This window comes from Anas acuta, chromosome 2 (genome assembly GCF_963932015.1).
Source record: "Anas acuta chromosome 2, bAnaAcu1.1, whole genome shotgun sequence".
In the NCBI taxonomy this organism is placed as follows: Eukaryota; Metazoa; Chordata; class Aves; order Anseriformes; family Anatidae; genus Anas; species Anas acuta.
Genome location: NC_088980.1, coordinates 83,246,028 through 83,272,625, shown reverse-complemented (window position 1 = coordinate 83,272,625; position 26,598 = coordinate 83,246,028). Strand labels below are relative to the sequence as shown.

At 36.9% G+C, this 26,598-nt stretch overlaps 1 protein-coding gene across 9 annotated transcripts in view; it reads right to left on the bottom strand.

Moving 5' to 3' along the window:
• CTNND2 (catenin delta 2) overlaps positions 1-26,598 on the bottom strand; it is a 645,736-nt gene that overhangs the window by 126,712 nt on the left and 492,426 nt on the right. For all 9 annotated transcript variants that reach the window (XR_011092756.1, XM_068670993.1, XM_068670989.1 and 6 more), the window contains 2 exons: positions 19,343-19,556; positions 3,788-3,971 (listed from right to left, as the gene is read on the bottom strand). Coding sequence is in view for 8 of the 9 variants with exons in the window: in XM_068670993.1 (XP_068527094.1) it covers positions 3,788-3,971; positions 19,343-19,556 (398 nt within the window). In the remaining variant the exon portion in view is untranslated. The remainder of the gene's footprint in view (positions 1-3,787; positions 3,972-19,342; positions 19,557-26,598) is intronic.

The following is a 26,598-nucleotide window of genomic DNA, read 5'->3' as shown; positions in this document are numbered from 1 at the left end:
CACTTGATTTTCTGTAGAACAAATAAATGAATTGGAAACTACAAAACAAAGATATAGTATTTCACAAACACAAATAAATGAGTCATAGCTGAAACCTGAAAAGGAAAAAGAAGTCAGGCTTTCACAGAGCTTAATGAGGTAAGGTACTAGTATCTCAGTGGGGTTGCAAGTAAATTGGGTGATTACTTTAATACATGTCACATTGAGGCCTGGCAGTTTTGGAAAGATGAATATTAAGAATAAGTCCACAAGAGATAGGTATAAAATGGTATTTAGAGCTTTGAATTATCTAAACAATTTCAAAATATTTGACATGAAATTAACTATCACAACATTGTATTAAAGCTATTCTTTTATCAAATCATGAAAGTATGCAAGAGTGCAGTTTGTAAATAACCTCTTTCAGGGAAGAAGAAAATAACATTAAAAAAGGTCTGATTTTGCTGCTGTCTTCACACAATTTCATACTGATTTCAGCTGGATCACTGTGTGACAGGAGTGTTCCTACACAGTATTTTTAAAAACATATTAAAAACTTGCTTTAAAATGATAATGAATAAGCAGGTAAGAGTACTAAAATTGTAGGTAATAAGCTACTCTGTAATTGAAAAAGCTAAGAATATATCTCAACAAGAAACTGAGAAACGGGAAAATCAGTAGAAAGAATAACTCATCTAATATAGCAAAAAATAAAAATAAAAAATACACAAATCAAAGACCTGTCTGCTTCTATACCGTAAGCACTGTGAACTGTTTATTGGCATTGCATATAGGAAGGTTTGTATTATAGCACCTCTGAATTGTTATTTTAAGCTTTCAAAAGTGAATGCATCAGAAAATCAAATGCACACGTTAAACAAAATGAGTCCTGGCATATTTGGTAGCATTAAAACTTATAAAATACATCCTGATGTCTCTAAAATCTGTCAGCATTAGAGATTTAGGAACATTTGACAAATAGTCTGAAGATCATTCTCCTATGATATACTAAGCACCACCACTGAAAATCCTGATGCAACTGCTATTAACCAACATCCTTTCACAGACCAGCTCAAACAAAAAGAGAAAAAGAAAATGGTGGAGGACAACCAAACGAGAGTCTTAGAACAAACTCTCCCATGGAAAACAGCAATGAACTTTACCACGTACACACCACGATGTTTCAGCCAGCAACCCCATTACATCTTCTTGCCTTACATTATTTCCCCATCCAGTGGTATCTTGAAATGGAAATCTGAAGCTTGTATCCAGTCATCAGTGGCAAGTGTGAAAGCTTATTGGGGGTGGCATGTATTTAAGGAATGTTAATTAGCATACTAGCAGCACAGAGTATGCACTACGCTCATCAGCTCCTGTAAAACACTAAGCTTTCTAATCTTTTCTTTCTGACATTCACCGTTTCCTCCAGATAATGACCCCATTACCTTAGATGAATACAACACAGAAGTCCAGGCACCCTCTCAGAGGTCAACTAATACTTTTGTCCCTTGCACAGACTCAAATTTTATATTCTATTCAGAGAGAAAGATTTTCAACAGCAACTGAGGAAAGGTAAACAAGAAAGTTCTTGCTAGTGTGAAGCAAAAGCAAATTCAACTGTCTCCAAATGTTCTGGCTTTGCCAAAGAGCATCCACACAGACTAAGTGGGATGAAATTATCTTAAGAAGATGGATGAAGGCCAAATAAATATCCCAAGCAGATACGGAGGGGAGAAAGATGCATCTAAGGAATAAGGAGGGTTTTAGATAAGAAAGGTATTAAAAAGCCATAATATGGCCTGGTTTTAGAAGGAAAGAAGACCAGCCAGCTCAGGACAGGCATTTGAATTATTGCAGCTATCTGGGAAGGATTCAGGAGGTATAATATGCACAGTCTTTTGCAGGCAGATATGAGCTTATTTTGCACGAGATGACCAGAAGCCATTCTGCTATGACAGCATACCATCAAGCACTTGGTAGTAAGCCTTGCTGCAAAGCAGTGTAAATATACTGTGTCAGGCAACGTACCATTCTCGTGTGGCCACAAGTCCTCAGGCTGACCCAGAGTGCAGGCTACAGTAAGCTCACATCAGTTTGCAAATGGGCGTGCACATACACTCACAAAAAGAAAAGAAAGAAAGAAAGAAAGATTTCAAGACCAATGTGCAATGAATCCAACAACTACCAGGTGGGAAGAACTGAGGTTTGCAGGAACAAGGATGGGAGAAGCAGTTGGGAAAAGTTAACAGGAAGACAGATCGTGGCGTCAGGAGACCAACACTGAACATGCATGTTTAGGGAGGGGGCACAGTGAAGGCCCAAATTTATAAAGGACATTTCTTACAGAGGCAGCTTGTTAACTGAGACAGATTAAACATCAGAAGTGTGAGAAGTATTACATGGGACTAGTCCTTATGGAATGACTTCTGCCACAGTGATACGAGCAACCTTTTTTTTCTCGGGACTTGAATGTTTTGTATAGAACAAAACTCTTTTCAAACAAAACTCTTTTCAAAACTCTTCAAAATTAATATAACTCAGATACAAATACCTAGCTACAAACACACAACCTGTTATAGCTGATATGTGCATATACATACCTGTATTTAAGTCCAATACAAGTATATTTTCAATAAATTATTACCCTCTGTATTTCATTCTCTTCTGATTACATATAAACAATCAATAGTAATAGTTATTAGTTTTTCCCTTAAACTTTTCATATTTCATTTCTGAAAGGAAGATAGTTCATCTGATGAAAAGCACAAGGAGAAAAAGGTGCTTGACATACTTACATAATAAAACATTGATATTTTATTTGCCTCCTAATCAAATAATGTTTTTTTGATTTACCTTTATCTGATGGGTTTCTGATTTATATGCAACATACAACACGTTGTATCATTGATAAATACTACTCACCTAACAAATTTCCTGTGATGTATGTAAAAATATTAACTAATTAATCTTCATAACATGTCTCTGAGATAGATTACAGAATCTCTATTATACATGTAGAAAAAAAAGAAAAACACAACACTTAGAGAACTTGTCTCATAAGTTAAAGCATATAAATGCACTAATATGGATTGGAATTCAGAAATTCCTATGAGTCAATCCTTTTGTAAGGTTTTGTCACAACTGAAACTCTTCTTATTCATCCTATTTTCAGTCTCTACAGTGACTTTTAGGAATAGATAGGTCACGTTGCATATGTTTATGTAAGTGTAATTTGGTGTTGCATATACGCATTTGGTATATAAATATAAATACATACCATATTTTCTAAGGATCTATTTAGGTATGTTGGTTGCACGATGTTAAACTGGTTCGTCTCTTATTCCACTCCAACTTTCATCTTCACAGAGCAGAAAAAATGTACTTGATGTATTTGTCAGAACTTTACCAATGGCATCGGGAACTTTTAAGGCATGTTACTTTCTTTAAGCATCTTAATTACTTTTTATTTTAATTAAATTGGATGTAATAGTGACAATATACTGGCTTCACTTAAGCAACTGGGGGAATAGGAAAAATCTACAAAGAAAAAAACATCTGTAATATACAAACTTTGATGAGAAGATTGGTCAAAGCCATTAAGAAAAAGAAAAATGGCAAACTTCTAGAGATTGTTTTAGAATGGCCTGAAGCTTGTATTCTAATTAATTTCAGACTTGAAGTTTACTGCACTGAAAGTCATCTTCATTGCTGATGGACAAATTATGTATTTTACAGGTGCCTAAGAATGGGAAACAATTCAAGATAAAGCAGTATGATTCAGGCAAAGCAAATGTTTTGCAGTACTCACCTTAGGCACCCAGTGGCATTGCGCAGCACCTGTGATGAATGAAGTTGTATTTTGTGATCATCCTGGAGCGGAGAGTTTTCCCATCCAGAGTGAGGGATGATCACTGCATTGGTCAACACTGCAAGGGCATCCTGGATGATTGGCATTTTCAGTGCATCACAGGAGGATAGATTCCAGAGAACTCCTGAAAACAAAAAACAAAAAACAAAAAAACCAAATGACTAATAATTAACACATTTAAAAAAAAAAAAAAAAAGATTTAATAGTTTTAGATTCAAAAACAAATAGCAACACCAAACCACATTATTGTTGCTCATAATGAAGCTGTTCTTGTCAAAAGAAAAAAAAAATCTGCATTGTAAATGGGGTTGAATGATACCTGAACACTTTCACGATAGGAATACAGCCTTAAATATACAAATTGTCACAGAACCACTGGAAATTTCTCAGAGCTAGGCCTCAGTTCATTCTTACTTTCCTTCCCATGGAAACAGTAGCCTGGCTTGACAGCTAGCCTTGAGGGACAAATTCAGTTTTGCCTGTATCACTTTCATGTCTTGAACCAACAATGCAAAATATTATAATCACCATACATACATAATCACCAAGGTTGCAAATATGAACATTAAATTACACTATGAAAAAGCAAAGGGAGTGATGGTGGGTGGAAACTGCTAAAGACCTGAGAACGTGGGCTCAAACATTTATAAATATAAGCAGCAAGAACACTACTTGCTCCAGGCTTTCTTTAGCATTCTCTGTGTTGAAGGAGAAGTATAATTAACAGGAATCAACCTACTTTTTTTGGTTTCCCTTTAAAATTAATTACTTCTACAGGAAGGCTGTTTCAGTTATACAACTTCATGTTTTAATTATTTTATACAGAACCGTATATAAAGGCAGTTTTGCATTTTAATAAAAAATTTTGCTTAGCATACCAATAAAAGTCCAACTTAAAATCATCTGTATATGGTAAACAGACCGAAACTGTCAGATTTTAGCTAGATAAAACAAAAAAAAACAAACAACAGAAATAAGAATACTGCTCTTTTTTTTTTTTTTCCACTTGTTACTTTAAAAGGAAAAGAATCTTTGTTTGATTTCTGCTATGAATGCCTTTATGAAAACAAATACAGTATTAAAAGGAATTAAAGGAAACAGAATGATATTGAGATTCACTTATCTATAACCTGTTCTTGGTAAGCTTCATTGGCACATCTACTGTTCCTGAAATACCTAGTATTCTGTGGGTTTATTCAGTATAAAAAACAATGTAGTTGTCTTTTTTTTTTTTTTTTAACATTTATCTAGATAGGTGTAAATGGTATGCAAATCCTTCCCTCTCCAAGGTCTGATCTAATACTTATGCAAGGCAACGTGTTGCTTCTTTGTGAAGAAGTCCTGTTTCAGATCTGAAGCAGAGAAGAGTTCTTTGATGGTAACAAAACAGCACTTTGGGCTTCAAGAACTAGTCATAAACTGAAGAAGCAGAAAAAAATATACAGAAGAATCAAAAATAAGAGCTCTTTCTAACAAAATGCTTAAGAATTTTTATGTACGTACTATCTGTTATTCACTAGGTTCTTACTAATTAGAAGTAAAGTCACGTAAACTTAATCTTTGTTCCCATGTTTTCTACTTTAAATGCTCTTGATACTGCACACAAGAGCTTTTGCTCAATAAAGTTCCATAGGAACTGGCCAGCTCCATATAAAAACCTACTCGTTCATTCAAGAGCCAGAAAACAGGGTCTGATTTCACTAACTGGAAATAAAACCTTCACAGTAACAGAATGAAGGGATCACCAGACTTGATTCAGCTGTTCTGTGCTCTCCTAAATGATTACGACATAAGGTAGAGTTAAACAAAACAGCACTGCCCGGTAAGTCTGACAGTCTTTGAAGTTGTTGAATCTCACGCACAGTTTAAAACTATAAGATAATCTTCTGTGCTGTAACAATGCCTTTTACCTAATTTTAAGTTTTTGAATGCTACCAACTACATTAATGATGAAACAATTTAATTCTGACAAGTTATATTTTATTTTCTCAGCTGGTGGACTCTGCTGCTTGCTGAGGTTGGCATTTTAAGTGCCTCCTTGTACCCTTCCTTAATTAAAGGCTTTAGAGTTATAAAGGGAATTGGGAATTCATTGCCCATTACTTTTTCTCAGAAGAACCTGGAGTTGATTTATATGGAGACAAAGAAGATAACCCCTTCCTCAGACTTTCCAATAGGCAGGAAGAAAACATTAAAATCTTTTACCTGAGGCACCTCCCAATGTGGACCTACCTCTGGTCCATATGACTGAACACAGCCCATATGCATTACATTCCCTTTTAAGACTACAGTAAGGAGTTAATCATAGAGATCATTTGCCACCTTGCTCTGACTAAAAGCCCTGACTAAATTGGCTTTCCAAGCACAACAAGCAAGTCTGAAATAGCACTCAAGGTGCCTTGACTGCCCCCTAAATATTTGTATGCTATCAGCTGCTCATAGGAGGAGAAGGGACTGAACTCGGAGTATCAATGACTCATGAAGAATAGTGGAACCTACCCTGCTGAATATGGATTGGAAGAGTTGTTAATCCAACCTAATCATTTAACTCAATATAGCTTACCATCTGTAGAATGACTTTTGTGAGGGGAGAGGAAATAAGGAACTGGTCAGATCAATGCTGAACATCTCTTTACTCCATCGCTTGTGTTCGTCATACCTTATCTCCTCCTTGCATTTAAGGTTGTAATACACTGAAAGGAGGCATTCTGTCTCCCTGTTTATTTGCAAGCCACTTCAGTTTCTGCTGAATGCTGCACAGAAAGTGAAAAATAGCCGCACCAGACTGATCATGTTTATTTGAAGGTTGAAGCTTTCATCCTTACATAAAAAGAATTGAAGACCACAGAAAAAGCATCTTGCAATCTCATTTTGAGTTTAAACGTGAGAAACTTGTACTGAAAGCAATCCAGCTGGAAGATGGATTTGGGGTCTGAGTACCAATTACCAGTCTGCAGACATCAGATGAAGGACTCTTCAAAAGAGTCTACTGGAAAGCTTGCTATGGAGATCTTGCTGTACCAAGATAAATCTTCTGGAAGAGCTTATCAAAGGACATGCATTTACTAGGTTCAACAGGTTGTTTAACAAACTTGAGAGAAATGATCTTTCCTAAGAAGGCCTTTCACAGACAACAACAATCAAATTTTAAAAATTTTGAAAAATGTTGTAACCAACATTTTTAAAAGCTGTTTTACAACTCGCTACAAATAGCTAAAAGGGTTTTAACTCAATTACTGGCATCAGTGGCCACTATGCAGGTTCTTTTGTTCTCTCTTTCTCTCTAATGTGGTAACACCAATCCTGCCCTATTTCTTTTAAATTATGCATAGCTGAAGAGCTTCATCTTAAGTTACAAATCAGTATAATTCTTAGTTCTTCCACTAGAACAAAATCATATGGGTTCCTATTACCAGTTTTGTTTTGTTGCCATCCTTTGCAGAAATATGTATGCCGGCAAATCAGAAATATAGCACAGAATCACAGAATGGTTTGGGTTGGAAAGGACCTTAACGATGATTGATTCCATATATACCTTAACATGTATGTCCCCCTGGGATCTTTTGACTGTACAGATGCGGTTCATAAGGAAAACTACACACAGATCTTAATTAAAGTGATTTAAATTTGTTGCCATTGGAAGAGGGAACTGAGTACAGAGACCAGAAAGCTTTGATTTATCTTTCTCTTAGCTGAAGTCTAGATTGAAGTCAAAGTCTAGACTGAAGAAAAGACCAACACAGTCCAGTAATATCCAATGGGATATTACTGCTGCTAAGCAGACAGTGTATATCCACTATGCCTTCTGCTTAGAAACAGCACTGCTTTCAGCATAAATCAAATTAATTTAAGCTACTGCAAAATATAGAACATCATTTAACTGAAAGGAGCAAAGCAAAATATTTTTTAAAATTTTAAGACAATTTAATGGAGCAGTCTGAACATAAAAAAACACTGTCTTTAGATTGGGAGCTCAAACTCAACCTGACTAAAATCTTCAACAGATTTTTCAGGCAGTGTTTTACTCAGAACTGGTATTCATAAATATTGATCTATAGACACAGATATAAAAAATGACCTGATTAGACAGGTATTATCCTTATTCCACTCAAAGTTAAGAAAATAGAGATAATATAATTCCATGCAAAAATACCATCCTAGCAAGAGACTATGTGCAAAATCAGGAAAATCTAAACACTTATTCCATGTATACTCTAATGCCACCTCAAATTATGACTTTTATATGTATATAAAGCCTATACAACAACTTAGACTACTTACATGGAAACCAAGAAACTGGAAAAGTCAGCTTTTACCAAAACTATTGTCTGTCCCACACTGCTACTACAGATTTTATTTCTGACTGCTGCAGGAGAAGTATGTCACCAAATCGTTACAAGGACTGTAAGTAAACAAGTGTTATTGGGAAAAAAAGACCTTTGATTTTTCTCTATTTGGTATGTTTAAGGCAGCCTTAAACTTATAAGACTTGGCTTATTGAATATTCTTTGTGAAAAATAAAAATCTAAGTCTTCCAACTCATCCAGGCTTTTATTTCTATCTTAGTTTAATAGTTTGGTCATGGTCTGATGCAGGGTCTGATTTGGTAGAGTTGAGACCCTGCCTGCCTCACAGTAAGAGTGAGTAGGGCTTTGGCAGGCTGTTTGTTTATAAGCTGAAGGCGTGCTGGTACTTCAGGGAGTTACGCATATAACAAATCAGATTGAAATCTGAGAGCTAAATACCCTGCTGAGAAGCTAAGCACAAGGGATCTTTTGCTGGTGCCCTTAGGAAAAGCATCTTCTACCCCAAGCTCTCAAGTGCTAGAAAAGTCACTTACTGGCTCTTACTGCAGCTTTGATGCTCAAGAGCCCCTTGTAATTGTAATGTTGCTCAGCAGAGCTGATCAGCTCCATGGCAGCAGGGTGTGGGCTCTGTATGCATTAGATCAGTTCTGTTGAGTTCAGGGCAGAGAAGAAATCACTTATCCTACTGAGAAATGCACATCTCTTTAAATGCAACTGGTGTTTAAGAAGCACAGGAGCCACCCTACACTTCAGGAAAACTTAACTGATGTACATAAAAGATGTCAAACATTGACCACTGCATCATTTCTTTATGCTAAGTGCAAGAATACTACACAGCTAGCTCAACCATCAGGAACTGATAAGTAACAGCCTTTTGACAGGTGAAAAAAAACAACATAAATGGCCACTTGAACTCTGTCACCTGAATAATTCAGAGCTCGTAAGATAGCTCCTTACAAGAGCACTTCATAATAAATAAATAAATGAATAATCAAAGTTGGCATGACAGAGAAGGAAGCTTCACTAATTTTCTTGAAATAGTATTTTAACTGGTTAATGTATGACTACCTTATGAGGACCTTCATGTAATTCAGTACATGCATGTAAATGCACAAAGGTGGTTTTCTATGTACCTGTGCATCAGATGGCCCATGAAAAGTGCAAATTGAGAAAGAATGGGTTTTGGTGAAAGTCATAAGCAGTCACAAGTCCATGGAACAGAAAGTGAAGCTGCAGGCAGTTCAGTTCTTTCCCTTCTGCAGCCATTCACAGCCTTACAAAGCAAAAACTTTCCTGGACAGAGTATAAAGATTTTTATTTTTATTTTTTTTTAATTTACAAACAAATACAAGCTTGATCTTAACTGAACAGTAATTATAAGCATTTATTCTGAAAAGCTAACTCTTTCCCTCTGTCCTTCTTAATTACTGCTCTTTTCATTCCAAAATTAAATATGGGTTTCTACTAAAACCTGAAGGACTGATTTTATTATTGTTTACACACACTTTGCTGAACAAATTCTGTCCAAATGCTATTGCATTAACTGAAGAAGTCTGTATACTTGTCGCAGGACTGAACTTTGACCTAGCATTACTTCTCTCTCTCTGCTGTACACTTTAAAATAACATCCAACTTTGTAAGGGAAGAATTATTGGACAAGAAAGTTAGACAGGTATTAGCTTTAATGTCAGACAGCAGAGGAATTACTAGAAGAGTTGAATTTAGTTACTATGGAAAGACCACTGGTTCTGGCTTTTTTATTTATGTCCCTAACTGATGAAATTGAACTGGTCCCATATTACTGCCATAAAACACAGAAACCAAATCAAAAGCACTTAATTCTAAATGAGAGAAACACAGAAAAATAGACTATGTTCAAACAAAATTTCACCCTAATGCATAATGACAATACCATTCTCAACCAAATCCCCTGTTAGAAAACAAGGAAATCAAACAAGCATACATAAATAGATGGGAAGATTTTTTTTTTTTCAGTGTTTAAACATGTATTTTACAGAAGATTTTTTTAGAACACCCACAATTCAAATGTATGTTTTGTAATAGACTCTAAGATAGAAGTGTTATACTTGAAAATGAACATCAAATTAAAGCTCTAGGTACTAAAGTCCTTTCTCATAAGAACCATTTACAAAGTAAGACCTGTCTATAAAGTCATAGCTACATGCAAAATGGAAAGCTCAGTGTACAATTATTCAAAAAAAACCACAAGCCATATCTTAAAATTGATATACAAGATGAGACAGGATTGAAATACAGATTATTGAAGGGAAGTTGGCCTAAAATAAAAAATAAACTTTGCTTGGCCACAATGAAAAAAAGCAACTCCATCACAAAATAAAATGTTTCAGCTTATCCTCAATTTAGTTAACTTTTTTCTTTGTTTGTCTTTGTTTGTTTGTCTATCTCAAAATATTTTAAAAAGAAAATGTAAGCTTTCTGTGTTGCAAACACAAACACTTCAAACTACAGAGTCCTTTTGAACTGCAAGTGTTTTAAAACTCCATCATTCAGGCAGGGGCATCAAAATTATATGCCAAGCTGATTTTTTCCAAAGGATTACTACTTGCTGAAGAAGTTCAATGCAGCTGTTACGTCAAGCCATATGCTGCAACAGATGTCCTCTATTTATCACTCCAGATTGTCTTGTTTGATATTTCATCTTAAACTTAGATTTGACCAAATTAAAAAAAAGTAAATACGAAAACGCTTCTTGTAGTATATTAGCAAGCAAATTATGAATTCTGTCCCTTTCATTGCCATATGAATAACCTGAATGAGTTTCACAGAAGAAATTGCATAGAAGATGCGTCTCCCTGATTGTACAAGGAAGAGATGATTATTTCCAATTGTGCCTTGAAAGTTCAGTTTGGTTCGTATGTGAGTTACTCCAATTCTAGAGAGGAAAGGCATGCAAGGAAGGAGCACCTTGGGCTGTGGGCTAGGACCAGGTGTGGTAAATTCAGGACAACTGAGTAAGCGCAGCAGGGAGCTGGCGGCGCAGGGCCTCAGGCTGTGCCATGGTGCAGGTCATGGCAGTGGCAGCCGTGGCCTGGTGGGCAGGGGCCTGCTGCCTCCCTGATGCTGACTTTGCTCCAGGAGGGCCTTGAGCTGTGGAAGCAGCCCCAAGCACACCCTGAGGCAGGGCAGTGAGGGACTTGCCCATTGTGGACATCGCAGTGCTGTCAGCCGAGACCTCAGGAAGCTGTGGAGTCATCGTGACTCCCCCCATTTGTCTTGAAGAAGAGTGACACCGTCAGCTTGAGGAAGGCTTTGTGTCACAGCTCCATCCGTGCCCACAGTGACACACGGAGTGTAACTGACACACCAGATCAGTGCCCTGGCCTGTCACTAAGAAAGCAGAGCGGAAGATTTTGGACAGCATCTGTTTAAAACCCATTCCATATTTAATCGGTAACAGCAGGGGTGAATGAGTTCATCTGATCATTCAGAAAAAGTTGAGAATGACTCTTCATGAAAACAACAAATCTTATCAGTGGGTTTCGCCATTTTCAGGGCCAGAATAGTGACAGCTTATTGAGAAAGGGGGGAAAAGCTGTTTTATAATTAGACAGCAAATTGTAATAGATTTTGTAGAAAATTATTCCACTGAAACTGTCAATATTGTTTGCATAAGTATTATTTGATCAGACAGCATCATTTCTGAGGCAAAATTACACAATTTATTAAATTACTTTTAGATTTGCCATTACAGATGAGCTACAAACGGAATGTGTTTTGAGCGGTGCTGCAATTTGTTGGTGATGCTGTAGCCCACAGGCTGGAAATCAGCTTCCCAACAACTTACAAATACGAGCAGCGCCGCCTTCTCCTTCCCTGGTGTGTGATGGCTTGTCAGGACAAGGACTTTGTGCCACAGTAACTGGTGTCAACTAATTCCTTCCCTGTGTCTGTTTGGAAATCTCTCCTGCATTTCTAGAAATACAATGTTTTCTGTAGGTGACAAAAAATCCAAAATTTAAGCATCATCAGACTGTAGAATTGTACTGTAATGTACAATAACATTTCTCCATTTCACCACTTCTGCAGGCCTTTATTGGTTTTACTTCTGCATAATTGTGTTACATGCTAATTTTATTAAAATAGTAGCAGCAATTACTTTTCTGCATGCAACAAATCCTTGGCTTCCCTTTCACCTCATAATATCTTTTCAAATGTAACAGAAAGAGCCATAAAGTATAATATGTAAAGTTTCTGCTATGAAATTCATGCTTTTACTGCAACCCAAAATTTGCAGATTTCAAGGAGTTTGGCATTTTATATGAAATTCTTACTGACTCACAGAGCTCAGGGAAGAAGGAGGTTGAAGAATATCTTGTATACAACTGTCTCAAACAATGATGGAGAGTCAAATTATTAGGTAACTTGGTGAACTAGAAAGGCTTCTGTGCTCAAAGAAAAGAAATATCAGTAAAACTATACTGTGTAATTCCTCTTTCAGCCATTGGCTTTGATCCAACATAAACAGATATGAATTTTCAGCCCAGAAATAATTTTATTAATGTTGAAAACGTATATCATTTAAAACTCCAAATCAGAGGTAAATTAGTACAAAAAGATTTAATCAACTTTTAAAATTGATTTTGCTAGGAAACTGTAGTTACAATTACATTCATTTAACGAAACAGCAGGAAAGATTAGAGATAGTACCTGTCAAATCTCCCTTTTGAAGAAAATGCCTTTAACTTTTAAACATAAAAGCAAATTTAAGTGGCTAAGCAAGTAGATTTGAAAACTGTGAATTTTATCCTAAACCTAATATTAAAAAAAAATAAAAGTACCCTTAAGAAAATTTTAGAAGTTTTTTTGATTCCATTTTTCTCTTCCACAGTCTTTGCAGTTGTTGAGTGTAAGAAAGGTAAACAGAGTTTGTAAGTCACCTGCTTCTGTGCTTGGTAAGTTCTTCTAAGAACTTCTTTAAAGTTATTACAGGGAATTTGCATATCTGCAGAGGAGAAGCTAAACAAGAAATGAATTAATGCCTTTTATTGCCCAAATCAAAACAAATGCTTCTGAAAGTTGTGTTTTATGCTAGCGGTTATCTATTTCCACACATCCCCTTTCTAATTTCCATGATTGACAGGACAATGTGATTGGATGTTGGAGGTGCAGAAGCAGCTAATTCACAGAGCTGCATCTTAAAAGACATTTGTAAACTTTCTTCATTGATTCCATTTTCTTTAACTACATAGAGTTACGTGCCCAAAATTATTTTCGGCAGTCTTATTAACTTAGCTAAGCTAGGCATATAGTGAACCAAATTTATGTCAACCTTCTAGCAATGGTATTATCATGGTTATACCAGCACGACAACTTAAGCACATACGTGACTTTTCAAATTGTCTGTTTGTGATAACCAGCATACATATGTGAACCTAAAACATATTATATCTTCATGATCTGATTTTCAGTTACTGTAAAGCTGAAAGCTTCTGTTTGGTTCTGAAAGCTACCTTATACATATATACCTTCCTACTTATCTTTTTACATTAAACGTGAAGAGATGATAATTATTTAGACCTCTCACTGGCCAGGCTTCCTTATACTTTCATTGCTTCATTACAACATTTAAATATAATTAATAAATGGAACACTTAATACATTAGACACAGGAAGAGCACATCTAGTATAAACCTGAACAACAACAAAAAAGGAAATAATAGATTTTTAGAAATATATCAAGGAGAAATATTATAACTGCACAACTAATAGAAGGGTTTGGTTTTTCTTTACTCAAGTCAGTGGGAATATCTCCTGGGAGTGAAAAAGAACACCTTTTATTCATCTTGAGATCAAATCTCCCAGGTACAACAGGACTACAAATAGTTGCCACCTCTAAGTGAAAGTTTACATCACAATAAAATGTCACATCTGTGTTTACACACTCCAGTAACTGAGCTAATGTCAAGGGAACTTTTTCAGGGAATTATTAAATCGATAAACTTCTTCAAGATCCTAAGTACTAAATACTCAGTCCTTTGCCATAATATTGTTAAATATTATTTACCATATACAAAATCTAAAGCCTAATATGTCAAAAGGTCCGATTAGAAAATAACATCACAAATAAGAAACAGCCACTATTATGTTACTTTGACTTTGGGAACTGCCAACAGAAGAATTGACATTGTACAATTAAGTTGAAAATGCCAAAGAATAGCCCACAATTGCCTAAAAAATGAAAATAAAAATCACGATAAAGCTTCCACTGAGATAAGCCAAAGGGTCAATTTAAACAGAATATTCCCTTAAACTTGCTTTACACATCACTGCAGGCTCACTAACTTGCTATTGCACCGATTAGCACAAACACATACAAACCTCAAAGAGACCTTGCAGAGTTTCCGGACCAACCTGCCGGTAATTTATGCACCTATTAATAAGCAGTATGCAATCACAAAGAATTTTAAACTGCAGTGGTTACCTCAAACCAGGTAGTTACAAGCAGGATAACATATAATAGCTTTCAGTAACACTGACAGAGTATCAGTAAGTTCATAAACACCTCATTTGAAACATCTGGCAAATGCTAAAAATGCAACATACAGCATAAAACAACTACATAATAATGTTGTGTAATATGGGGTGACAAACCAAGCCAAAAAGCAAATTGTCCAGAGCTAAAATTAGAGACAACATAAACACATAATAGAAACCAAAACCCATGAAGTAGATGAAAATTTTTCATGTCCAACCCTACTATATGCCAACACTTGGGGAACTAGTAATTCTTTGAAAGAAATATAATGTACAAAACTTTTTATATATTTATTTTTGGCAGGAACAGAATGTATGTTTTTCAATTCAATGAATATAAATGTGAATGAAATATACTGGGACTACATATATCTTTCTATACAGTGTATATTTATAGTGTTACATAGTTTGTGCTTATTTAATTTTGAAGGGTGAAATTATGATTTTCAGATTTTTTTTAATTTTCACTAGACAATAGTTAAATCTCTGACACCTTAATGTCAACCAAGTAAGCGGCAGGCTGGCTGCCAGTACAAGTAAGAAATAATTTCCCCTATCATTATTTATAGCTTTATTTCTTTATCATCATGTGCTTTCTAAAAGTGGATCATCCACTTTTATCTTTCAATCAAATATGGTATATACAGTTAAAAAACTTTTGATATAGCCACAGAGGAATCCTGTTTAAAAGGAGCTATTTCTAATTTAGCTAGCTTAATGTTCATGAAGCAGAAACAGCTCTTCCACTGGTGATGGATTTTTGTTTGTCAGAATTAAGAGAATAGGAGTTCACATCATTGTATCTGAAACAGCTAACCAGTTACCAGATTCCTGCATTATTATTGCTACCACATCTTACTTTTATTTTATTTTATTTTATTTTCTGTTTTATTTTTTTTTTCCTAATAGTAAACCAAATAGGAAGAATGCTAAAATAGAATTTTATGAAAGTGTTCATAATTAACATTAACTCAGGAAAGAAAAGCTTAGTCACAATCAGCTACGCATTGTCATTATTAAGAAGTGATAACATTTTTCTACCATCTGCAGAATCTGTGCTAATTTTGTACTGTGTTCTTGTCTATTTATATTTATTAGGAAAGTGTTAACATACAATTGCTTAAAAATAAAAGGCTTTTATTTTTTCCCATTAACAGGAGCTATTGTGGAACATAGAAGCACAGGGCTTGGGTGAAAAAACAGCTAAATTAAGCATGATGCATTCAGATTATATAGATTTTCATTTACAGATGTACTCAAAACAAGGCATTGCAATTCAGATTCTCCTTGAGTCTCTGGAGATTGACAGAGGTTACAGATTCCTCACTGCAGGCCCTACTGAAAACCCTGTTTTTATCAGTGTATTTCACTTCTTCATAGCATTTCCATTTTTTTTGCTATACCTCAGTTACTTTACCCAGGTTCTTCTAGTAAAAAAACCAGTTGCTATGGAAGCGTTTCTCAAAGAGGAACCTTTCAGTATTTCAAGAAGTACTGCATGGGTATTAACACCATTTAATTTCATCACAGTTGGGCAGCCCAGTTCTCTCAAACCTTTGAGCTGGGAGCCTGCACTGAAACCTTTTGCTCCGTGTAATGAAAAGTCTTGAAAACGTATCACTGCAATAAGGTTCAGTTTGCCAAATTCAAAAATTTGAGCTTAGTAAAGTTTTTCAGTATTTGTCCAAGCCCTCTGTTACGAAGGAGAACAATGAGATAAATGAAGAAGTGAAAAGTGTTGGGGGGATTATAGCAGAAAGAAATTTCTGAAGAAAAAGATGGAAGAAGCCATACATGGTGCTAAGGGCAATGTTGAAAAGCGAGGAGCTACTAGGATAGAAAGCTGGTTTGCAGGTTTAAGTACCCTTGCAAAACCAGTCTTGAGATAGCTGGAAATTGAAATTCTAAGCTCCTTGGGGAGAAGCAACAAGAAGGAAGAAAATGTACATGTTTGAGGGAAGAACTAATATCATAACTTTCACCTTGGTGGGCATGTGCTTCACGGTACTTGAAGCAGGCAGTGAATGCTTCGCTACTGTTCAGATAAATTGAGCTGCTAGAAACATTTCCTGCCCATATTTCTTCCCTCGCTGCTAAGTGCCTACTCAAAGTGATTCACACCTTCATCTTGCCAGATTTCTGGACAGGTCATTTAGACCTGATAGGCTCAGTTCCCCATCTGCAAAACTGAGATAATGATACTTCTCCACCCAAGAGAAACACTCCGAGGACAGATGCATGAGGAATACTTAGAGGCTGTGCTGGCAGAGTCCATATGACGTCTTAAGGCAGGAACTTTGTGCCCTCTCCAGAACTAACAAACGAGAACAGCTTTATGTAGACAGGATGCACAATGAACATGGGATTGAAAGGCTCAAGGTATTATGTTTACTTCTAAAACACCCATTTGCTATTATTTTCTCAGTACTTCCTTCAGGCTATGGTGGCACTACTGAAATAATTATCTTCCTGCCACCTCAAATCAAGAAAGCTGACAGGAAGCAGGAGAAATTTTTGTTTTCCCTCATGCCCACCACCAAGTTAAATATTTTTTATTACTGAGGCAGCTGCTGCAGGAGTTATCCTTCCTTCCCCAGAAAAGACAGAGGGAAGGAATCTAACTGGGGCAGCTGTCACACGGTAACACTTCACAAAAAAGCAAAGGAGAACTGATTATGATGCACAGTTCCAGCCTGTTTTCTAAGAGACGGAGGATGAGAGGTACAGCTATAAGCACGGCTTTGGAAAGGGGCTTTGCAGAACATCACCACTATCAGGATTTCATTTTCAAAGCCAGTGCTACTGATTTGCATTCTGAAAGGCACAGACACAGCCAGGGGAAACGGTGGCCTTCTGGGATGTACTGACTAATTAAAACAAAACAAACAAATAAAAACAAAACAAAAGCTGGCCCAGGAATGAAATCCTGAGCTACCAACAACTCTCATTCCATTCCTCACAGTCACTTCTCTCTGCGTGCCTTCCATGGACGTCCAGCTCTCCTGATGCTTACTGTCCCCGTTAGCTGCATCTAACCACACACAGGCTGGCTCCTACCACTGACGGTCGGCACCTAAACTTCTCAGCAGTAACAGCTTGAGGGCACGCAGCACACACATCCTTTCTGTGGGAATTCAGAAAAATTTAACACCATACTGTGCAATGGAAGGAATGTAAACTGTAGCTTATTATCTTTTCTTTGAATGACCCGATGACATTATGTATTCTGTCTACAGACAACATGGAAGCTGCTACTGAAACTGCCGAAGTGTACTGCTGATGTTCATTAGCAGTTTGCCACTTATTTCGCAGAGTAAAAGAACAGAATGTTCCCTAGAGCCGGGGCATAGACAACATAACCAAGAGACAAACAAGTATGTTGAATCTGAAGCAGTGGTTACACTTTATTAGATCTGTCAGTAATTCTGTCACTCTGCAGGAGGCACCATCAGAGCTTGTGCAACCCAGCATCTCTGCACCATTAATCCTGCCTAACGAGTACAAGGTGATAGGTGTTGTAACCAAGAAACGAAATCAAATATAAAAATCTACATTTAATAAGCACCGTGGAGTTTATGCAGACACCCTCAAGGATGGAATCAGGAGCCAACTGAAGGATGGAAATCTTATCAATTGTGTCCTAAATGAGGCCTGACCCACCAGGTTAAATAATTTCTGCAGAAGCACAGGTGATGCTGTGTACTCTGACACTTCTACGACAGAAATGAGAACTTTTTTCACATATTGTAGTAGGAAAATCATAATGGAAATTCAGGCACTGTAAAATGGGATGATGAAAAGATCTTAAGATTTTTTATTTGTAGCATTAATTACCATATTGACATTAGCAATCAAATAGAATGAAATCAGAAATTGAAAAGATCAAAAAAGCCATCCATCTTCTCTTTAGCATATTAAATAGGATAGTTTAAGGGGAAGGAATCTCCAAATGTTCCAGATTGGTTCTGTTTGAAAGCATTTCTGTATTTCTGTAAAAAACAAACCTAAATTTCATAAGGGAAAAAGCTTGAACAAACTTAAAAACACTGGATTTTACTCTAGTGAGCAAAAAAATTTACCGCTACCTGAACATCCTACATCTAATATACATCACATAGCATGATATCAAATTTCAGAAGAAAAAAAAAAAGCTTCAGAAGAGGATGCTGTCCATCTCTCCAGCATGCTTTTCCACTTTCCTTTCGAAGCCTTAAGAAAATTTGAAAGCAACAACAACAAAACCATCCTTCTCACTACAAGAAATACAAAAGAAATCATTAACAGTGTCTAAGAAAATTCAGTAAATTCTGACTTCTTCATGGGCAGCCCTACACTAGACTGGATGGAGAACAGAGCACAGCTGATGGTAGGATTCTGCCCCACAATCCCACATCTGTATATGGAGCATCTCCTGCAAGAGCATTCATGGCTGAGAGTAAAATCATCAGGAACTGTAATGGGAAACCATGCCTGCCCCAGAGAACAGACTACATAATATCGAATAAAGCTATTCATACATTACACACATCCAGGAGTCTTTGAAGTGTTTTGTTACAGCAAGGAAGATGGTAATGAAACAAGAAGTTACTGATGGAGCTACTGACACACACCACAGATCGATGCTTGTAAGGCCTGCATAGAGTTTGAACAAAAAATATCGAAAGATGCAAACCTGTGACCAGTTCTCTGATTTCCAAATCTGTAGTCTTGCGGAGTAACCGTACTAATGCTGGGATACCACCACAGTTTTTCAGAGCAATTTTGTTGTCATCATTTGCCTTCCCATATACCAAGTTTCTCAAAGCTCCACAGGCACTACGGTGGACTTCTGTCATCCGATGGTCCAATAGGTCCACCAGTAATTGTATTCCGCCTTGTCTTCTTATCTGAAACAGGCCAAAGTGATAACCATAACATTAGGGAATAAAGACCAGCATTACATATGTTACCCCCATTTACTTAAGGTGTGGTTTATTCAAGCTATGCTCCAGTAAAGGTATGATGGCAGCCTTGCAAAGCTGCTCTGTTACACCCATTTGAATCCTGGTATTATTTTTTCAGAGGCAATTTAACAATACAATGACAAACTTAAACCTCTGAAAAACAGCCAAAAGTGTTGCTTCAACAAGATTTCTCATGGTCCGGCAATGTTTGCCTTGGCAAGGGTGTCTCTTGTGCTGGAGCAACATCATCTGCTTCAGAGTGCAACGTGTCACAAGTTAAAGATAATATGCACTGTAGGAAAAGACCACAAGACTACTGCAAATTTAAAACAAACAACCAAACAAAAAATCTCAATTCAGTAACATTATTCGGAGTCCCTCCTTTTGCATTTAATTAGTTGGAATGTGTGCAGCTACTACAGTACCTGTAAGGATATTGTATCAACAAAACTGGGAAAAAAAAGTCTTACAAGTGAAGTTGAAAGTCAAAAATGAGGACGACTGCAGAAACAGAAAGACAAGGATGATGGACAAATCATGGAAAGTTCATTTTATTAAGTTTGAGGGTTACCCTTAAGAGAGAAGTTTTATTCATTCCTAAGGTGGCCTACGAAGTAAGTTTCTAATGTAATACCTCATATAAAATATCATTCTACAGGAAGAACAAAAATATTTGAAGCAGATGATCAAGGATGTCAAGAATTTCAAGAACAACTTATTACAAAATATTTTGCAGCAAATCCAGCTTGAGGGTACTCTGGTACTACCTGCTCTAAAAACAATAATCAAACCTGGATCTAGTTTTAAGAAACCAGACTGACTTGTAGCTATGATCCAAGGAGTACTAAGTTCAAGTGAGTTAGAAAGACATCTGTCAAAAATTTTCTCACTGCGTGGGTTGTTGTCGAAGGCTCAAAGCAAGCCAGGCACTTTACCTGGCCATTTTACTATCTCTATTAATATTCTGCCTAAGACATCATAGAGGAGGCAGCTATAGAGTATTTTCAAAACTGCAGAGAAGGGTGAGACTTGTTTAGAATCAAAGTTTATGATGACAAAGTTTGGAAATTTTTGTGTAGTTGTTCTTGGCTGTGTAACTGTTCTTGGGCTTGTCTGCAAGGGTGAGGCTTGAGAGAAGGACAAGGTTAACCAAACCACATTAAAATTTATTAGAAATTCATACTCTATCTGCTAACTTCAAAATATTTAAGTATAACTGATATATAGCATTTCATACACCTAACACAAACTTCACTGCAAATATAAATGGAAAAACGATTCAGACTTTGAGTTTCCAAAATTGAGCTATACAAAATTACCCACTGATCAAATAGAAGCTCTCTCTTTTCTTCTACCAGCTTATCTGGCATATTCCTATTTCTATAATAAATAATAGAAAGACCCAGTAATAGAGCAGTTTCATGCTTAAAAAGCAGATATACTGAGATGTTACCGTATTAAATTGTTATAACGTGTATACGTTTACAATGCAGCTTTGGGCTAATCACCAAAGCGATAGCTACTATTTAAAGATGAACTGAAACATCTTCCCTTAAGTAGTCATTTTATCATGTCCAGCCTTCCGAGCAGTACTCCGGTCACTTGGACGGCTGCAGCAGCCAGCGCCACACGGGGAGTGCAGCGCTGGGAATGGACATCGGTACCGTCTATCAGCTGCAGGCATAACACTGCACTGATCCATTTAGGAGCCTGTGTTTCCCCTGCTCAGAAAAATGGTGACACCCTGCAGTTCAGAAACCAGGAAAATAGATCAAAGAGAAAATGTGCTGTGGCGCATCTCACAGATCACACCTTTACCACTGTTAATAGTGCACCAGAATCAGTTGCTCCTGTCCAAGCCAGGCATTAACAACCACATCTATCTGGGAGGAGTTTGGATGGGGGCAGCGGGAACTGGGGCGTTGTTTGTTTCCTTCCTTTTACAATTTACCAACATTTAATCTTTGGATTAGAATACATTTGCTTCCCTGCTTAACCAGATTTTCAAGACCAAGCAAACCACATGAAGAGCCACCTACATGACAAAATAGATGACATTTACTGAAACAGACTAGAAACAAAAATTTATGCATCAGTACTACAAAAGGTGAACCAACCACTGAGCTTCACACTTCTGCCTCTGAAAAGAGATAAGATCTGATGGAAGAAAAATGCCATTGAAAAACATACAAGTTGTTCTGGTGTGATGAGTAATATCAGGAATGACAGAATGAAAACCCGCCTGCTGATCTTTGTGTTTTATATTTTTAAAGCACAATATGTTGAATGAATGTTTTAACTGCTTCATGGTTGAAAAAAAAAAAAAAAAAAAAGATTATGTATGATGATAGGAATGAGAAAAAATACTAACTACAGAGCAAAAAGTCTGCCGTAACGTATCTGAAGCAGGAAAGGGCTCAGCCACTGCTCGGCAGCAAGCTGTGCCTGTGCTGTTTTCCCACTCTTCCTCTTGGACACAGAGGACACCAGAGCCTGGTCCCAAGGTGAAAGCCATTTTACATCTCCTAGTGACCAGCCAAGTGACAGGTTTTGTTGTCCTCTGCTCCTTTCGAAGTGAAAACATCTGCTTCTGTCACATTTAGATGCTATTTCTGAGTTGTACCATCCCTTTTCAGCCATGGTAACGCACAGCCCAGTTGTGTTCATCTCATGCAACTCATACTTTGACTAAACCTGAAGTTGTCAGTGGACTGAAGTGATTCAAAGATAGTTTCTTAAAAGCAGGGGAATTAAATATTCATCTAAAATGCATTTCTGTCACGAAAAAAAAAGTAATACAACAGAAATGAAACTGATGATATATAACACTTCACCTAACCTGACAAATTTTCTTCAATTCTACTGTAGAAGGAACCTACTGGTACCTGGGAAAGACAAGCTTTATCTTGCAAACTTCCCTTGAATTTCCAAGCTCAGACACTTGGCAAAGTAGCTATGTCATGCTTGCAGCAAGGGAGCTCATTCCTCACCACTGGGAGCTCAGTTATTGATGCTGTTCTCTACCTGGACTACTCTGTTGCTTTGTTTTTGCTTTTCCAACAGCCAATTATTTCCTAGAAGTCCCACCACATCTTTGTATTTCCATCACATATGATATAGCTGATTAATACTATATTCTCCAGCATGTTTAACTACTACTCACAAATCATGAGAGTGCGATGAACGTTACCAGAACTTGTTCACACTTACAGAAACTGAGGCAAAGAAAAATTTTAAATTATTTCTTCAGGTCCTTTATGGAGTTACAGCTGCAGTCTGGAGGAGAATAATTCTGACCTGCTGAGTCTCTTTGGGCAGATTCTCTGTGGAGCTAAGTTGTCATGGCTCCTGTGAGCTCAACAGAGCTACTGCCAGATGTCTTTCCCAAGAATACTCGGATGGGTGGATAAGCAGCAATTTACACCACTGGGGCATTAAATCCCACTCCTCCAGAGAATTTTGGTAGGTACTTCTGCCTCTCTCCTGACTATACAGATAGAAGGTTTCTTACTGCAGTACTTATGGACACATTAGTAGCTACGGCCTTGCTACATCTGGAGGAAAGGAAAACAGAATATAACAAAGCCTACTTACCTACTATGACCACTTAATCAGCATAGTACCAAGTTACCAAGGAATACAGAAGACAAACTCTGTTCTCACACAGGTCAATTCCTGAACAGTCACTTCTGAATTCAGAAGAATTACTGTCTGCTTCTGCTGCACATCTAAGCTCAGCCACTCATATAAAAGTTCATTCCCCCTTGAATATATTGTCCCTTTTTTAACCCAACAAGAGGATCAGACAAGACGTACTACAATATGTCAGAATCAATGCTGATATACTTGATTACTGTATGATTTTAGCATATGAATTATTTGATAGCTTGTTTTTCTAATTTGATATAAAAGATTGCATGGATTTATGGAAAGAAAAGAATAGTAGGACATGAAGGATATGCAGATACCTGGAATGCAAAGACACCTGTTTTGTGAGAACTTCTGGTTAATGGTTGTCCAGCATAAAACAGAGGTGAGATGGGAGCGGTAATAAACCATGCTCTCATTCGCAAACCCTGCAGAACAGGAGACAGTACCAAAGGCCAGGTCTAAGGTCACTGGCTGATGACCAAAGAAACCACTCAAAGGTTTGGAGAGGTTCAACCAGAGCTTTCTAAGTGGTAAGTATATAGCTGAGGTTAGTATATACTGCACTATGCCTGAAATTTTAACTGGGTTACATGTTCAGCCTTACATGTTTGCTGACAAGAGGAATCACCAGCTGGCTCCTTAACCTAGTCTAAAGGAGAAGTGTCTACCTTTTGATGCAATGCCATAACATGTCCTGCTCTGTTTCCAAGCAGCAGGTGGAGTTTGGTCCCAATGACTTGGAACACTACTACAGCCAGGAGGTAGTTATGTGGCACTCAAGCACTACTCGAATCCAACAGAAATACTGGAGTCTGTGGATCAAATACAGAGCCACATTCAAAAAATACCGAGGGACCTCTCCCTGGGTATATTTAACTCCCTTTGGGAAAGATGACTGGATCTACAGCTTTCGGTATCTTCTTGCTCTGTTTTACACTGGTTAAATATTGCCTTTACTCTTTTTGAGAGTGCTCTAGTCAAAGAATACTTTCTGTGCTCTAAAAGCTGTCAGAAGGACAATTTATGAACATGAGACCCCCAAGGGAAAAGCATAAAAAAAAGTGTAAGTATTGTAGGATATTTTGCAGCCTTCTTAATTTCCCTGTTATTTTTCATGATAAATACATGCTGAAGCTTGTACAAATCATAACACAGCTTGAAACTGAATTATTGTCAAGTGTAAGCAGTAACAGCATTACAGTCCATGACCTTAATTGACAAAACATGCTACCTGTCACTGATTCAGCACAGAAGCCATGCTGTTCCTCCAGGCTCTCTATTTAAAGTCTAACAATTGGATGTGAAAACTCTACTGGCTTGCTTCCCTGGGGAAGAGGAAGATTTGCCCTAAAAGCGAGGATAACCAGGACTGTCAGCTCGAGCAGAATGCCTGCTTTGACTTACGATCAAAAGTATTATTTCTCCTACTTAAAAGGAGAGATAACTTTCCAAATGTGAGCACAATAAAGGTGAGTCATCTTTCCATGTATCAAAGTTATCAGAAAAACAGCCCTCACATTTGGCTGTTGCTTATGGCAGAAGCAAAGTCAAAGCAAATAGGAATTAGGTGTTTTCACTATTACTCCTGTTTTGAACTCCAATGAATGCTGAAATAAAAAATATTCTATTCCTCCCAGCAGTAAAGAAGAGAAAGAAAAGACTCTCTTTCAATTGTTGCATAATGGAAATTGCCTCTTCCATCCATTAAAAAGCTGTAAAAATCAGAGCTAGAGACATAAAAAGGAAAGAAAAGTAAAACTTCAAATTTTAACCAGTTTAGCCAAAGACTGTTAGATAATGCAGCATTCCAACAGCCTAAAAATATTGCTGTGGTAGAAATTAAAACACCCTTCCTCTTCTATTTATACTTAGCAAGTGGGCATCTGAGATATTGTTCAAATGCTGCCAGTAGATATAACTTGAACATCCTCTTCTGTATTGAATTCTAACTACCATGCTTCACAAAGTAAAATATAATGGAAACAGAGGTGGATTAAGAATAGGTGACCAAAAAAAAAAAAGAAGTGTGTTTCTAAAATAATATCTTGTTGGGAACAGGAGATTGTAAGTGCTCAGCCATTATGAGCACCAGAGTCTCAACGCAAAGATTAATTCACGGCTAAATATTCACTTTCAATATTCTTTTTAACAATTACTTTTGAATAACTCTTCATCCAAAGGAAGTTAAAAAAAATAATAATCTAACAGTCAAGCCTTTTGAGACATCACATATATTAATTGTCAGCTTAATTGACACAACGCACATCATCCACCACTTATTCAGTGACATTTCCATTATTAAGAAAGCATGTCAAAGTGTAAGTGTTTAAACGTGTAAAATTATTTCCAATGCCACTGTGTTACGTATGCAGCAATTGGAAAATAATTGACTGTTAGCACTGATAATGGTATATATCCAATAGACCCCAAATTAAAAGCACAATTCATTTGAAGACTGGTTGTTGAAATTTATAGTGATCATTGGTTTTAATGTATGTAGATGCTGGGAGTGGTTTTCCAACTAGCAAAATGAGTGCTTATGATTTCACACACAAATGGATTCCCAGCAATTCTGCTCCATGGATGAGGAAAGGCAGAACCAAATGCCAAAGGCATTTTGACAATGACAGGCAGTGCAATTTTTATGAGATATTCCTTGACTACATATAACCAGTTTAGCACACTGGTACCTCCTTACAGACCAGTGCTACAGGCCAGTCCAAGAGGCCAATGCCCACACAGCAGCTTGGCCACACTGACCAGTTGTATATAGTATCCATAACATTATTACATATCTATTTTTTGTATTTCAATCCGAAATCCTTTCCACGAGAACTTTCCATTACTTACTATTTGTTTACCTTATTAAAAACAACTTTCATCTAAGAAGAAAAACACTTTTTTTTTTTTTGGAGAAAGGTTTGGAAAGTGTGCAGCCTCGCTGGTAACTGTTAAGACCCGTCCAAAAGCTGATTCCTAAAAATTAGAATGAGTTTAAATGGGAGAAAAATCTTCATCAAAATAGGATAAGGGAATAATATTCAGGACAATAATTCTCTTAAAATAAAATGATTGGTTTGAACTATAATTCCTCTTCACTATTTCTTTTGAAATGCCTATGGAGCAGCAGGTAGACAATGCAAAGTCCTTACATTGCAAACACACATGAGATTTATTGCAGACCAATTTACCTGCAACATCATAGAGTGATTTAGTCTCGTTAGCAAAGCAATTTGCTACAGGTTTTAAAAAGTGCTGAGCAATTTCAGCTTAAAATAGAGTGGAATGTTATGCAAATTGCTGCATTAGCTCAGAAGTCTAATTTGTTTAAGGA